General features: G+C 42.6%; 1 protein-coding gene across 2 annotated transcripts in view; it reads left to right on the top strand.

The window, feature by feature from the left end:
* Positions 1 to 13,463, top strand: part of LOC144756227 (proteasome subunit beta type-7-like) — a 145,671-nt gene that overhangs the window by 72,457 nt on the left and 59,751 nt on the right. For both annotated transcript variants that reach the window (XM_078645846.1, XM_078645847.1), the window contains exon 2: positions 6,171 to 6,264. In XM_078645846.1, the coding sequence (XP_078501972.1) occupies positions 6,171 to 6,264 (94 nt within the window). The remainder of the gene's footprint in view (positions 1 to 6,170; positions 6,265 to 13,463) is intronic.

Genomic DNA, 13,463 nt, shown 5'->3' with positions numbered 1-13,463 from the left:
GAGTAAGTTTGGCCCTGTTAGTGTCCGTAGTGAGTATCTGGCCTCGGAGCGCCATAAGCTGCTGTTGCTTAGGGAGTGTTGGGGCTAGTTTGTAGTCTCTTTCTAGATCTATAAGCTCCCTCTCAAGAACCTCCGTTTGTTGCTGTCTGAGTCTTCTAAGATAGGATAGTTTACTTATGCAAGTTCCCTGTAGTACCACCTTGAAAGCATCCTATAACTTCTCCATCAACATATCAGGGGTGTCATTAGGTTGGAAATAGTCCTTTATGGGCTCCATCAACTCGGTCTGAAGGACTGTGTGCCTAATCAGTAGGCCTGGGCGGTAAATTCCGACCCGCTCGCAGAATTTGGGTAATTTCGCAGCCGCGGTGAACGCGGAATTGCCTAAAATTCCACGATTCGCAGTTTTTCAGAATTTTGTGCTTGTTCGCGCTTTCTAAGTGCGTGTTCGCAAGATATATCTCCCCGAGCACGCAAACAGCATTCGCGAACAGGAAAAAAGCATTGGGAACGGGTGGAACAAGCAATTCCGCGTGCTCGTGGAACTTTTGCGTGCTCTCTGAGATTTTTTACCATTTCGCGGAGCTTTGCGTAGCGCGACTACGCAAATTCTGCTCACCCCTACTAATCAGCCCAGGATTAATAATCCATCTGGGAAATCTCCGAGGTAGGTCCCCCTAATCTAGTGTCACTGTCACCTGGGCATGATCATCTATAGCAATCTCTAAGGACCCTGTTAAAGCAGCTAGAAGGGGAGCTACTGAATATATTTTTGTATTCTCAAGTGCGTCTGGCGTACAAGGAGAAAAAAGTGTAGTCTTTGTCAGAGGGGTATCACCCCTTTCCTTTCAGTGTGGTGGAGAATCCCCCAGAGTGTGGGGTGCAGAAACCTGTCCTATTATCTCAGCGATTCCAGGCTAATATAGAGTCTCCCATAAAGATATCACCCACCACAAATTCAGCCACTAGATCAATACTTTTACACAGGAAGGCATCTTGGCCAGTGTTTGGGCTTAGAGCACCATCACTGTCAGTGTCCAGCCATCGACCGAGTCCTTAATCATGAGTAGGGCACCGTGTTTTATCGCATTTTTATTTTGACATCAGTCTGTATTTATTCATGTTTCTGTTTTGTTAATATTATCCAAATTTGGGGTTTGTGAAATTGAAACTAGTATATTTCCACATTTATGTAACCGATAAATGTGCATTTGTGCTTAAACGCCTGATAGGTTTCCTTGATATGAATGTCCAAAGATGATACATCAATGCACTTGATAAAAACATGAACATTTTAGTATCTAGTTTGTGCATAACTACTGTTGTTTAAGCCTCTTTACTAACATTCCTTTCGTTTTTTAACCCCGTACCTGTGAGTCTGCACAGCTATTGGCCTGGCAGTCATGAAAGACAGCATTTAGAATAACTCAAAAGAGAATCCAATTTCTGTTTTTAGCCACATGTAAAAATAAATACAGACAGGAAAATAAATGGTTTTCGGTCTGTAAAAATCAGTAAAACATAGAGCCTTGATCATGAGGTATCTGCCTTCCCTGTCTTTCTTGCACTCAGTAACATGCCGGGTAAGTCTGAAAGCCTGCAGCGCCCATCAGTGCAAGCCGACAGCAGCACCGTCCAGACCCTCCGCAATCACCCCATAGCTACAACTCGCTCCCTCATTCGCCGGGGGCTCCCCCCCAGCACTGCATTAAGGAATCCTGGTGAGGTGGTGTTAACAAGCCAAAGTGACCCCCGCAATCACAGAGCTCAATTAGGGATCATCTTTCTTGATCTGAACCGAAGTTCCACCCCTCCATCTGCTGTTATCATTGAAAGCATAGATTAAAAGGTCCCAGCAGCAAGTGCTGTGGTAGAAAATGCTAGGAATGGTGAAGCAAAGCTGGCTAGTTTCAATGTGCTTATGCGTGACACTTCAGTGCCTTATGTGTGAGTGACACTTTGAGTGACACATTTTGCCAGTGCAATAACGTAATTGTGTTCATGTAATGAAATCAGTTTCTATAAAGTTAACTCCTTTTGTGCTGCTTTACATAATGGCTAGGCAGGGCTCGGACCCTGATAAGCTGATATTCTCAGTGAAAAGCAGCTTTTCCCCCATATTACGTTATACCTTCAGCATGCGCTGGCTTTTACAGGGAATATCACATTACATTCAGGCTTGTAGTTTTGCTTTTTATATGGTTTGTTGGCTACCGCACCAGTACTCACTGAAAATGTCTTACAGGCTATCAGCTTCAAGGTTCCACGAGGATGAGCCGTGGAATAAACATTTTTTATTTATGCCTTGAATTAAAGGTGCAACTCTCATTTCATAACCATGCTTGTTGCAGTGCAGGGCAAAAAGGTCAATACAAGTTTGTTGAGTAAACTACGACTCTGGCATAGTTCTACAAGGTTTGCCTACGACTCTGACATAGTTCTACAAGGTTTGCCTACGACTCTGACATAGTTCTACAAGGTTTGCCTACGACTCTGACATAGTTCTACAAGGTTTGCCTACGACTCTGACATAGTTCTACAAGGTTTGCCTACGACTCTGACATAGTTCTACAAGGTTTGCCTACGACTCTGACATAGTTCTACAAGGTTTGCCTACGACTCTGACATAGTTCTACAAGGTTTGCCTACGACTCTGGCATAGTTCTACAAGGTTTGCCTACGACTCTGACATAGTTCTACAAGGTTTGCTTTTCATCCCACGGGTGGCACATGTGAAAGTGGTTCAGTGCACCAACGCTGAATGTGAAAGACAGGTTATGGTATATGTTCAGAACCCTACCCAATACATTGTTGTATTAGAATCATTTCTTTTGTGTTACTAACAATCCCGAAGCCAGGATCTGGGGCACCGTGGTACCAGAAACAAACTTATTTCACTCTTTACAATATCACACACAAAAATGGCACTAAAAAGAATAGACACTTTAGAGCATTTATTTCAACAGGACAAAACTGTTTTTCAGCATGTCTACAATAACCACACCGAATATCACAAAAACAACAAATAGGCATGTTGCAAACAACGAGAATAATATGAAAATCTCTAAAATTAAATGCCATTTAAAAACTAACACCCTAAAACATACTTCTATGCACTACGCTATGAGAGTTTTTGAAGTAGAACTTGCAATCTAGACTTTCTTAGAAGAAGCAATGCACTGCATGCCTTGTTGACAGCAAAAGCTGCAGATATCAGAGAGGTGTGAAGGCAGTGTTTCATGTGAAAGAAAAACACGCTGTGGCAGCGTCCTTTCTCCTGGACTCAACTCAATATTCATATCCGGTGTGATGTAGCATCTTCATGGTATGCCTGCAGCAGTTCAGACCGTCTTTTGCAGTTTTTTTGTGTGATAATCTGAGAGAAGGACCTCTCCTGACTAGTGGCAATCTATTATACCATCTCTTATCAAGGATTGGAAGTTCTGACATAAATTCAGGAATTTCTGACATAGATTATTTCCATCAAGGTGTATGTTCCAGAAATTACCTGGAGATCATATAAAGGTAAATGGACGTCAATTCAGAATACACTGTTTTGAGATATGTCTGTGTTTGCTCTTATTTGACCTTGACACTGTCAAAACTAGAAACTTGTCCCAGACTGATGTTGCATCAGGTGTCATATCTGTTTCACAATTCTTGGAATGATAAGGGCAGACGACATCTGCATCAATGGCACACATCACCATGATTCTACATAAATTTGAAATAATGACGATTCCCACTACCTAAGATGGAGTTGGGGCCTACTTAAAACGGAGTAGGGTCTTAGGAGCTTTAAGTCACGTTGACTAGAATAAAGCCTCGGCAGGACACGGACATGCAGATTGGTTTATAGGCGTGGCAGTAATTTAACAGATGCACTTTTAATATGGGGGAGAGGGTATGGGTGGCTTGATTTCTTTTTAATGCTACCAGAGATCGCATATAGGGAATGTTTTTGAGATTTGATAGGTGCGACTTGTATCTGCACACACCACGACTTTCCAGTAAACACGCCCCCCTCTGGCTGGTACATTATTCACTTTAGGTTGCTGTCTGTTTTATAAATGACCAGTTCTATAAGTCAGGATAATTTCAGTAAAATAAATTATGCACATTTTGGACAACACTTCTGCAATTTAGGCTTGGAGGGCAAGTTCTTTGCAGTACCCAGACAGCGCATGCCCTGCGTTCTCATGGCAGCCTGGGACCTCAGCCTCAGCAATTTGAGACCGTCAACATAAGTGCTCTCATACAGGCAGGGTGTGCGGCATGCCGCCACATCTCAGCAGGTACTAGCCAGCCCCAGGTCTGTCTAAAGTGCATAACACTTGCTTATTAATACTTATGGGTCTTACTCTGAGACATGGATCATGGCGAGTAGCAGACCGGGGTCAGGTACCACTGTGCTCTGTCCTGCCAATGATGTCAGGATGGTCGCTATCTAAACAGTTACCAGGACAAATGACTTCAAATAGACCATGGCAGAGGCTAAACACATCAGTGTAGACATTTCAGCTTAGCGTTCCAATCACTCCAAGGCACTGTGAGATGGAACACAGTGATATCTCTGTTCCTCTTGGGGTTCTTGTGGTGATGCGGGAAAACGCACCAAATGCGTTAGCCCGCCCCTAGATGCGTGGCACTTAGCAGGGCTGCTCAAGGTGTTCGTCTGACGTGGGCCACGTGCCGTCTCTGATGAGGGATAGCAGGGAGGGACAGAGTAGGATTGGGAGTCTAGGAGTGGGAAATTGAACGTTGCAAAGACGCGTGTGGAGGGAGGGAGAAGAGAGCTATGACAAGGTAGAGAGGGCGAGCCACAGATCCGCGAGGGCCATTGTTTTCATTTTCCTGCCTCAGACATGCCGCACCTGTTGTTAGGCAATGTCTTCACTTGAGGGCTGGGGTTTTACCATTATTCTGGAGGAGAAGTGGGTTTAGCATCGCCCTTTCTTTCACAGGGGTGTTATGCGTGTCCGGCAGTGGCGTCCACGAGCATCTGCGCTTCAGAGGCCGCCTCGACGCGCACGCGCCCTCTGCCGCCCCCACGTGACTCCTAAACATTTGACAACTTCCTGTTTAGAACTAGTACTGTTCTAGATGCATATCTAGTGCTCCAGGTATGCCGAAGGGCAGGACCAGATGTAAAGGTGAGTAAACAAGAGCCTAAATGATGCTAGTTTTTGTTACAAAATGCAACAATGAAAGGTGAGTACATTAAGTCTTGTTATTGATTCCACCGCCTAATGGTTCCATGTCATGTGTGATAGCATGATCCAGACCGGGCTTTTCAACAAATAGCATGTCATTATGGTCTAAATAATCCTAGCATGCAAAGAGATGTTAATGTAAAAGTTAGGACTGTATGAAGATGTCACACAAGACGTGGGCAGCTATTTTTTTCACAAAATGTATTAGTCCATTTCTAAAAATGTGTCGGTATTTGTTACCATAATTTAAAATGTTGTGTGATGTTAAGGTGTATACCAAGTTTCTCTAAAACAATCTCGCTTTATAGCAATAGAGGCAGAGATGTAAGCTTCCCTCACACAATTAATAGGTATGAAAAGCATACGGTTCCGTCACTCACAAAGCAGTGAAACAACACAGGCGAAAATACCGTAAGTTTCCCTATTTCAGAGCAGGTAAAACTCAAATATCGACTATCCCAATGGTGGCGCTGGACATAAAATACCCACACACTCACCAAATGAATATGGCCAGTCTTGACATATGGTCCAGTTAGGACTGGGGATGCAAAGATGACACTCCCGCTACCACAGAGTGTTTATAGGGTAATTGCTAAATCATTTACCTATATGAAAACTCAAACTTTCCCGGAGAATACAGCCATGTTATACAACCAGAATATCACGTAGTTCAAAAGGTACACAATTTATTCACAAAAGTTTAAAATATACACTAGACAACAAGAATATGTGTACACAGCCTATATATTAAAATACAGGCAAATGTGTACTGGCAGAGCTCATTCTGGACTCTGGAGTCAGTGAATGTAGAGACCGTAAGTCTGTAGTACTTACAGAGGTGAGCCTGGAGTCAGTGGTCAGGCCCATGAGGCTGCAGTACTGAGTGCTCAGTGTGGTGTTGGTGAGAATGGTTTAGGTGAGATTTACTGATCTCAGTATTTTTCTTCCTCCTTACAGGAATGCGTCACTCGAGAAGCACCTCTTGGAATCTGGGGTGAAGGCCCCCAAACCACGGAAGACGGGAACCACCATAGCGGGTCTCATCTTCAAGGTAGGAGTGAATTCCACCTGTGTGCAACCAATATTGACCAGCCAGTCTCGTGTGCTTGCTTCTATCCTGTGTGACATCACCAACAGCTGCCAGCCAATCACAGGCACCAGCTGCCTTCATTGGTGGTTTGTTACTCCAAACTACGTATTGTATTGTATTGTAATTGCATTCATATAGCGCTTACTACCCCTGACGAGGCGTCGAAGCGCTTTTTCGGCGAGTAGCACGCTACTCCGGGACCCATAGAGGATTAGTGTTGAATTAGTATAGTGAAACATGGAGGTACATTTTAAGTGGTGGATAGGTTAGTCAGTTATTTGGATTTGGAAAGATAGCAGAAGGATAGAGGAGGACAAAGGTTTGTATTTATATAGCACTTGTTGACGCACACTATTCAGGAAGCCTATTAAGGATTCGTGGTGAATTAATATGGTGAAATATGAAGTAATTTCAGTGGTGGATATTAGTCTGTTACTTGGAGTGAGAAGGATAGCGGAGGGATAAAAGGGGAAGAAAGATTTGCATTCCCTCTTCCTCCTGGTAGCTTTTGTGTTAAAATGTGTATATAGAGGTGGGCAGGGCAAAGCCGACGCAATGTTCTGGCTTGGCCCCAAGAGCCATGCTTTGAGCCATAGTCGGCTTCTGACTTGTGCAACAAACATTATGTAAACATATGATACAGGCTCTTAGAAATTCAAAAACGTGTATTCCTGTAGCCTGTGCAAGTGTTTCCTGCTACCACATTAGGTTGTGTTATAGCATTCAGTGATATTTATTTGGGTGACACGTCGAGAAATAATTAAAATAAAATTCCTGCTCCCCTGCACCCGACCATAAAACCCATGCAATTACTGAAAGAACTGAAAATAAGTTGTCATGGGTACCCCATGTGAGGCCTAAGATGCAATTATAGAAGGAGCAGAATTGTAGTCCAATAAACCATGTACATGATAGGTTATTGTACTGATGTATTTCAAGGTCACTTATATGTGAAAATGAAGGAAAACGAGTTACAGTGAAATACACTATTTTCTAAGGATCCCACAGTTTGACAAGCTGGGCAGTCGGAATAAATCCCAGGCCACCTGGTTTCACAATGTGCAATTCAGCCACTACATGGGTATCTCTGTCTTTCGCCCAGTTTACATAAAAGGTTGATGGCTTATGAGTTATCATTACACTGTGTTAAATAAAATAACGTTATTACATGTGAAATCAAGTTAAAACGTAATTCACTCTAGAAATATGTTACAAAGTTAATGGAAGGTAGACTACTCTACTTTTATGTTCATATCACCTGCTTCCCCTCGCTTGATAAATACATCAAGTTAAGTCTCAACACAGTCAGTGGAGGAAATTATGCACATTAACGGAACAAAGGTCTGGGAAGAGGCTACAGAGTTCACATGGCACAACTGGAGAAGAGCACAGCTGGCAGCAGACGTTCACTCAGCAACCACACCGTTTTTTGTTGCATTTCTAATTACCCCGTGGTGGCAAGGGGTGCAGATCCTGAATATCAACTCTAGAATTTTGATTGACCTTAATATAAAGTTGGAAATATCATGTCCGTCAGAATAACAAAGATGGGTATGTTGATGGTAAGTACATCAATTTCTGTGCAATAATATTGACATTTTAAATATTGTTTACTTAAATATCGTTAAGTGTAATATCATTTTGCAATTGCTTTTCAATTTTTAGACTAATTTATTTTACGGATTCCATTTTATAGTTTTAGTAATAGTTAAAACAATACTGTTTTTGGATAATTATTGGGGTTTTGGGTAGGTGGGTAGTTTAAAAAAAGGGGTTTATTGTATGTGATATTGGCAAGTTCTTTTAATTTGCTTTAAATGCAAATGTTTAAAAAGGCAGTGATGATTTATTTTAGTGATAATTCAAATATTTTTTATCCGGATTGTGGGCTTTATAGCTCGTTAGGCTGGGTAGTGTTTTAAAAAATAAAGACTTATAATGGGTAATCTCATTTCCACCAAAATTGATTTACCTCATTGTTTGCAGCTTTAGAGTTAAATTAAACAATCTGCTCTCACACAATCATGCAGTGTTACCCCAATGTTTGTATGACTTGGAGTTAGATTAGTAATTCTGTTCTTCCCCAAATTTGTGCTACCCATTAGTTGTAGGTCTTGGAGTTACAATAGTAAATCGGATCTCTCCCAATTAAATTGTGTTAACCCTATTTTTGTACACTTGGAGTTAGAATAGTAAATCTCCTCTCACCCAATTAGGCCATGTTATTTTAGTGTTTGTACACATTCGTGTTAGCTTAGTAAATTTGCCTTCCCCCAAATATATTGTGTTACACCTTTGCGTGTAGGTCTTGGACTTAGAATAGTAAATCTGACCATCTCAAATTATGCTGTGTTACTCCAATATTTGTATGCTTTGATATTAAGGTAATGACTCTGCCCTCCGCCAATTAGCCTGTGTTATTCCAATGGTTGTATGCCTTCAATTTAGGATAGCAGGTATACACTCTCCAAAATGTATCTCTTACCTCACAGTTTGTAGCTTTTGGAATTAGCATAGTAAAGCTGCCCCCTCTCCCACCGGTTAGGCTGTGCACCCGAGGGTTTGTAGGCCTTGGAGTTAGAATAATAAAACTGCTGTCATCCAGTTATGCTGTATCACCCCAATGATTGTATGTTATGGAGTTGGAATAGTAATTATGTGGGGATACCCCAAAGATTGTATGTTTTGGAGTTGGAATAGTAATTATGCAAGGATACCCCCATGCTTGTTGCTTTGGAGCTGTAATGGAAATTATGCTGGGATACCCCCATGATTATGTGTTTTGGAGTTGGAATAGTAATTATGTGGGGATACCCCAAAGATTGTATGTTTTGGAGTTGGAATAGTAATTATGCAAGGATACCCCCATGCTTGTTGCTTTGGAGCTGTAATGGAAATTATGCTGGGATACCCCCATGATTATGTGTTTTGGAGTTGGAATAGTAATTATGCTGGGATACCCCCATGCTTGTTGCTTTGGAGCTGTAATGGAAATTATGCTGGGATACCCCCATGATTATGTGTTTTGGAGTTAGAATAGTAATTCTGCTGGGATAACCCAGTGATTATGTGTTTTGGAGTTGGAATAGTAATTATGCTGGGATACCCCCATGATTATGTGTTTTGGAGTTGGAATAGTAATTATGCTGGGATACCCCCATGATTATGTGTTTTGGAGTTGGAATAGTAATTATGCTGGGATACCCCATGATTATGTGTTTTGGAGTTGGAATAGTAATTATGTGGGGATACCCCAAAGATTGTATGTTTTGGAGTTGGAATAGTAATTATGCAAGGATACCCCCATGCTTGTTGCTTTGGAGCTGTAATGGAAATTATGCTGGGATACCCCCATGATTATGTGTTTTGGAGTTGGAATAGTAATTCTGCTGGGATAACCCAGTGATTATGTGTTTTGGAGTTGGAATAGTAATTATGCTGGGATACCCCCATGATTATGTGTTTTGGAGTTAGAATAGTAATTCTGCTGGGATAACCCAGTGATTATGTGTTTTGGAGTTGGAATAGTAATTATGCTGGGATACCCCCATGATTATGTGTTTTGGAGTTGGAATAGTAATTATGTGGGGATACCCCAAAGATTGTATGTTTTGGAGTTGGAATAGTAATTATGCAAGGATACCCCCATGCTTGTTGCTTTGGAGCTGTAATGGAAATTATGCTGGGATACCCCCATGATTATGTGTTTTGGAGTTGGAATAGTAATTCTGCTGGGATAACCCAGTGATTATGTGTTTTGGAGTTGGAATAGTAATTATGCTGGGATACCCCCATGATTATGTGTTTTGGAGTTGGAATAGTAATTATGCTGGGATAACCCCGTGATTGTGTATTTTGGAGTTGGAATAGTAATTCTGCTGGGATAACCCAGTGATTATGTGTTTTGGAGTTGGAATAGTATTTATGCTGGGATACCTCCATAATTGTTGCTTTGGAGTTTGAATAGTTATTATGCTGGGACACCCCTGTGATTGTGTGTTTTGGAGTTACAATAGTAATTATGCTGGGATTCCCCCGTGATTGTGTGCTTTGGAGTTAGAATATTAATTATGCTGTGCAGTGGTCGAAGTGGGGGAAAAAAGTAGGGGAACTGTGGGCAGAGAATGAGAGGGCGGGAATAACTCAAAGATTGGGGCAGTGGGCGGAGTCAGAGGGGAAGCCAGAAGGAGCAAAACATACCAATTTTTAGGTCTAGTCTAGAACAGCGCATGCGCTGTTCCTCGACTTTTAGTAAGGGGATTTTCAAAGTGCTGTCAGCCGCTGGCCTCAAGCCTGCGTGCATGTGCGCGTGAACGTGCGCAGCCGCCATCTGTCTTTTCTCAGTCACAGGTAATGTTCCTTGTCTGTCTCTCATTCTCTCTTTAGACCTCTCTGCCTTGCTTTATTCGTCTCTTGCACTTTCCTTCTTTTTCCAGGTCTCTCTTACTCTTTAGCACTATGTGGTCGTCTCGCGCACTCTCTTGGTCTTTGACTCTATCTGTCTGTCTCTCACTCCTTCTCACATTCGTTTCTCTTCTGAGGCTTTGGATTTCTGCATCTCGTGCGCTCACTTTACTTCTCTCTCAGACTCTCTCTCTCTCTCTCTTACTTTTGTTTGCACTGCCTGTCTCCTCCCCTCGTTGTCTCTCACCCACTCTCGTTCGCTCTTACTGTCTGTCTGTCCCTGCATCTTGCCATGGGGCTCCCCCTGCCAATCTCCGATTGTCTTTAGCTGTCACGGTCTGTCTCCTCCGCTCTTTGTTTCTTGTCCACTCCCTTTCGCTCTTACTGTCTGTCTCTCACTACCTCTCGTCATGGAGACCTGAGTCTCTTTATCTTTCACTGTCTGTCTCCCTCTCTTTCTCCTCCTTCCAAATTGCCCTTATCTCACTCGTTAACTCTCTCTCCCAGTTTATAAATGTCTCATCAGCCCTTACTGCTTGTCTCTATCTAAAGCTACATACATGTATCTGCCGCTACCCCTTTCTCTCCAGGTCTCTCTCTTCCCTCCACCCGTATAAGCCCCACGGTCTATGTCACTTTCTCTGTCCATGCCTCCTTGACACTTTCTGCCTCTTCGTACCTCCTGTAGTTACCTGCCCCAGTGCTGCTCCTCCTGGGGGTGCGGCGGCAGGGAAGGGGGGGACGTGTATAATATCCCGACGCATCAAAAATGTAAGAATCTCAATCGAGGGATTACACGAGGGAAGCAAGTATTTACCCACCGCCGGCTAAACTGCAGACAATGTTTGACCGGTGCCCGGATAAATCGCTAGTTTCTTCATTCGTGCTTACGGTGGGAGAGGGTGGCGGGGGGTATGTTGAACCTTAGCGCTTGACGTGCCTACAGACCCAAACCCCAGGGGTTACATCCGGCCAGCAGCTGAAAAACCTCTCATCACGGCAAAGTCCTACTAAAAAACAAGCAATGGCATAGCCAATAGGTTACATGGCTAAACACTTATATGGTCCCAAAGACGAGACCTATTGGCTATGCCAATGCTTGTTAGTATCTGTTTTGCATTTCACTGACCAGTTACAGCTCATTACGTTATTTAATTCAAATTGACATTAAAATACATTCACAAATTGGGATACGTATCCAATCACAGAAAGTTCCAAATACGCTTCACAGTAGAATCGCAGCCATTTGTCTCTCAGCCATGCAGTTTCGGTCATTAGCGCTTTTCCTCCCCTTTTCCACAAAAGCAGTTTAAACATGAATGGCAAAATATCATATTTTGCAAATGTTTTCCACATAATTATGGCTCTGACATGTTTGCTACATAATACATCATCTGCTGTGTTATCTGACACTTTTAACTAATAAATTGTTTGCAGCTCAAACGGATGAAAAGTTACAAAAAATGTGACTTGTGTTGCTGCGAAGTGAAGGACCCTTTGCAAAGGTTGAGTGGTCACCTTTCCCACTGCTACATTTGTATGTTGAACTGGTACTAACGAGTCAAAGTATTTGCAGAGACTGTTAGTATGTGTAAAAATGGAAAAATTATAAAGTATCAGGAAATATACCGCATTACGCTGCAGCCTTTTTCTTGCTGCATAATTTAGTTAACACTGCGGCATAATTTTTCTCCTCAATTGCTGCATAATTCCAGCGACTTCAAAGCAGGCTGTACATGTTAAAAGTGCTTGTGCATGAAGCAAAGAGACTATGAAGTTTGTGAACTTATTTTGGTGTGTGTGCAAATCCTGTATTGCCGATCCCTGATGGGTTGCAGCTAGTACTGCTGAAACAAGGCCAATGGAGGTACTAATGGCTGAGGTGGACCGGAATCAAAGGTCCTAGGACCTCAGGGACAGAGTCACTGTCGCTCTAGGGTGTGCTTCTTCGTATGCCTGCCGACAAGACTGGAGGTGAACTTCAGTATGGATTGCCTTGAAGATTAACCCACACTTGCCTCCCCTAGGTCCACCTGCTGATGCTAAGACACCAGGGCTTCTAAGGTCTGGCATGGGATTGTGCTCTCTCAAGAGAGTGGTCTGGTGGACTGGTCATAAAGGCTGAACCCGGTTCCCCAGTTCCAAATTCGACAGCTCTGGCCAAAGAAGTGCCAAATCCTCTCTCCCACTGGACACCATACTGCCCCACTGAGAGAAAATCGCACTGCCTTCAACTACAACCCAATTTTTTATTTTTTGTTTGTTGTATATAGCGCAAATTAGACCCGAGGCATTGAGTATCAGAGCGCTTTACATAGCACCAGTTTTGTTACACAAGGACATAGTTTTTTTTTGTTAGGCGTGGGGAGATTGAGTGATTTGCCTAGAATCACAGGATGTTGAGCGTCGTTGCCGCAACTCGAACCCAGTTCCCCAGCATCAACGTCGACCACTCTAGCCGTAAGGCTACATCCTCTCCCCAATTGTGCCCATCTGTAGACACCTAGATGAGACTCAATTCAAATTATACACTCGACAAGAGTAATACGCTGGCTGGAAAAAGTAACAACATTCTGGAAAAAGCAAACACTCATAGGGAATACAACTTAACACTTTTACACTCATTATTCAGAAATCAATGAGCGTTTTTGCCTGAAAAGTTAAGTACATGACTACAGGGCTCGGAAGGGAACCGTTTCATTGTCCATTGCTTATATCCTTACAAAACATAGGCAGTATGGTTTAAAAAGACCACA

Source organism: Lissotriton helveticus, chromosome 5_1 (assembly GCF_964261635.1).
Source record: "Lissotriton helveticus chromosome 5_1, aLisHel1.1, whole genome shotgun sequence".
In the NCBI taxonomy this organism is placed as follows: domain Eukaryota; kingdom Metazoa; phylum Chordata; class Amphibia; order Caudata; family Salamandridae; genus Lissotriton; species Lissotriton helveticus.
The sequence above is the reverse complement of the archived record's forward strand: the minus strand, read 5'-3'. Positions and strand labels throughout refer to the sequence as shown.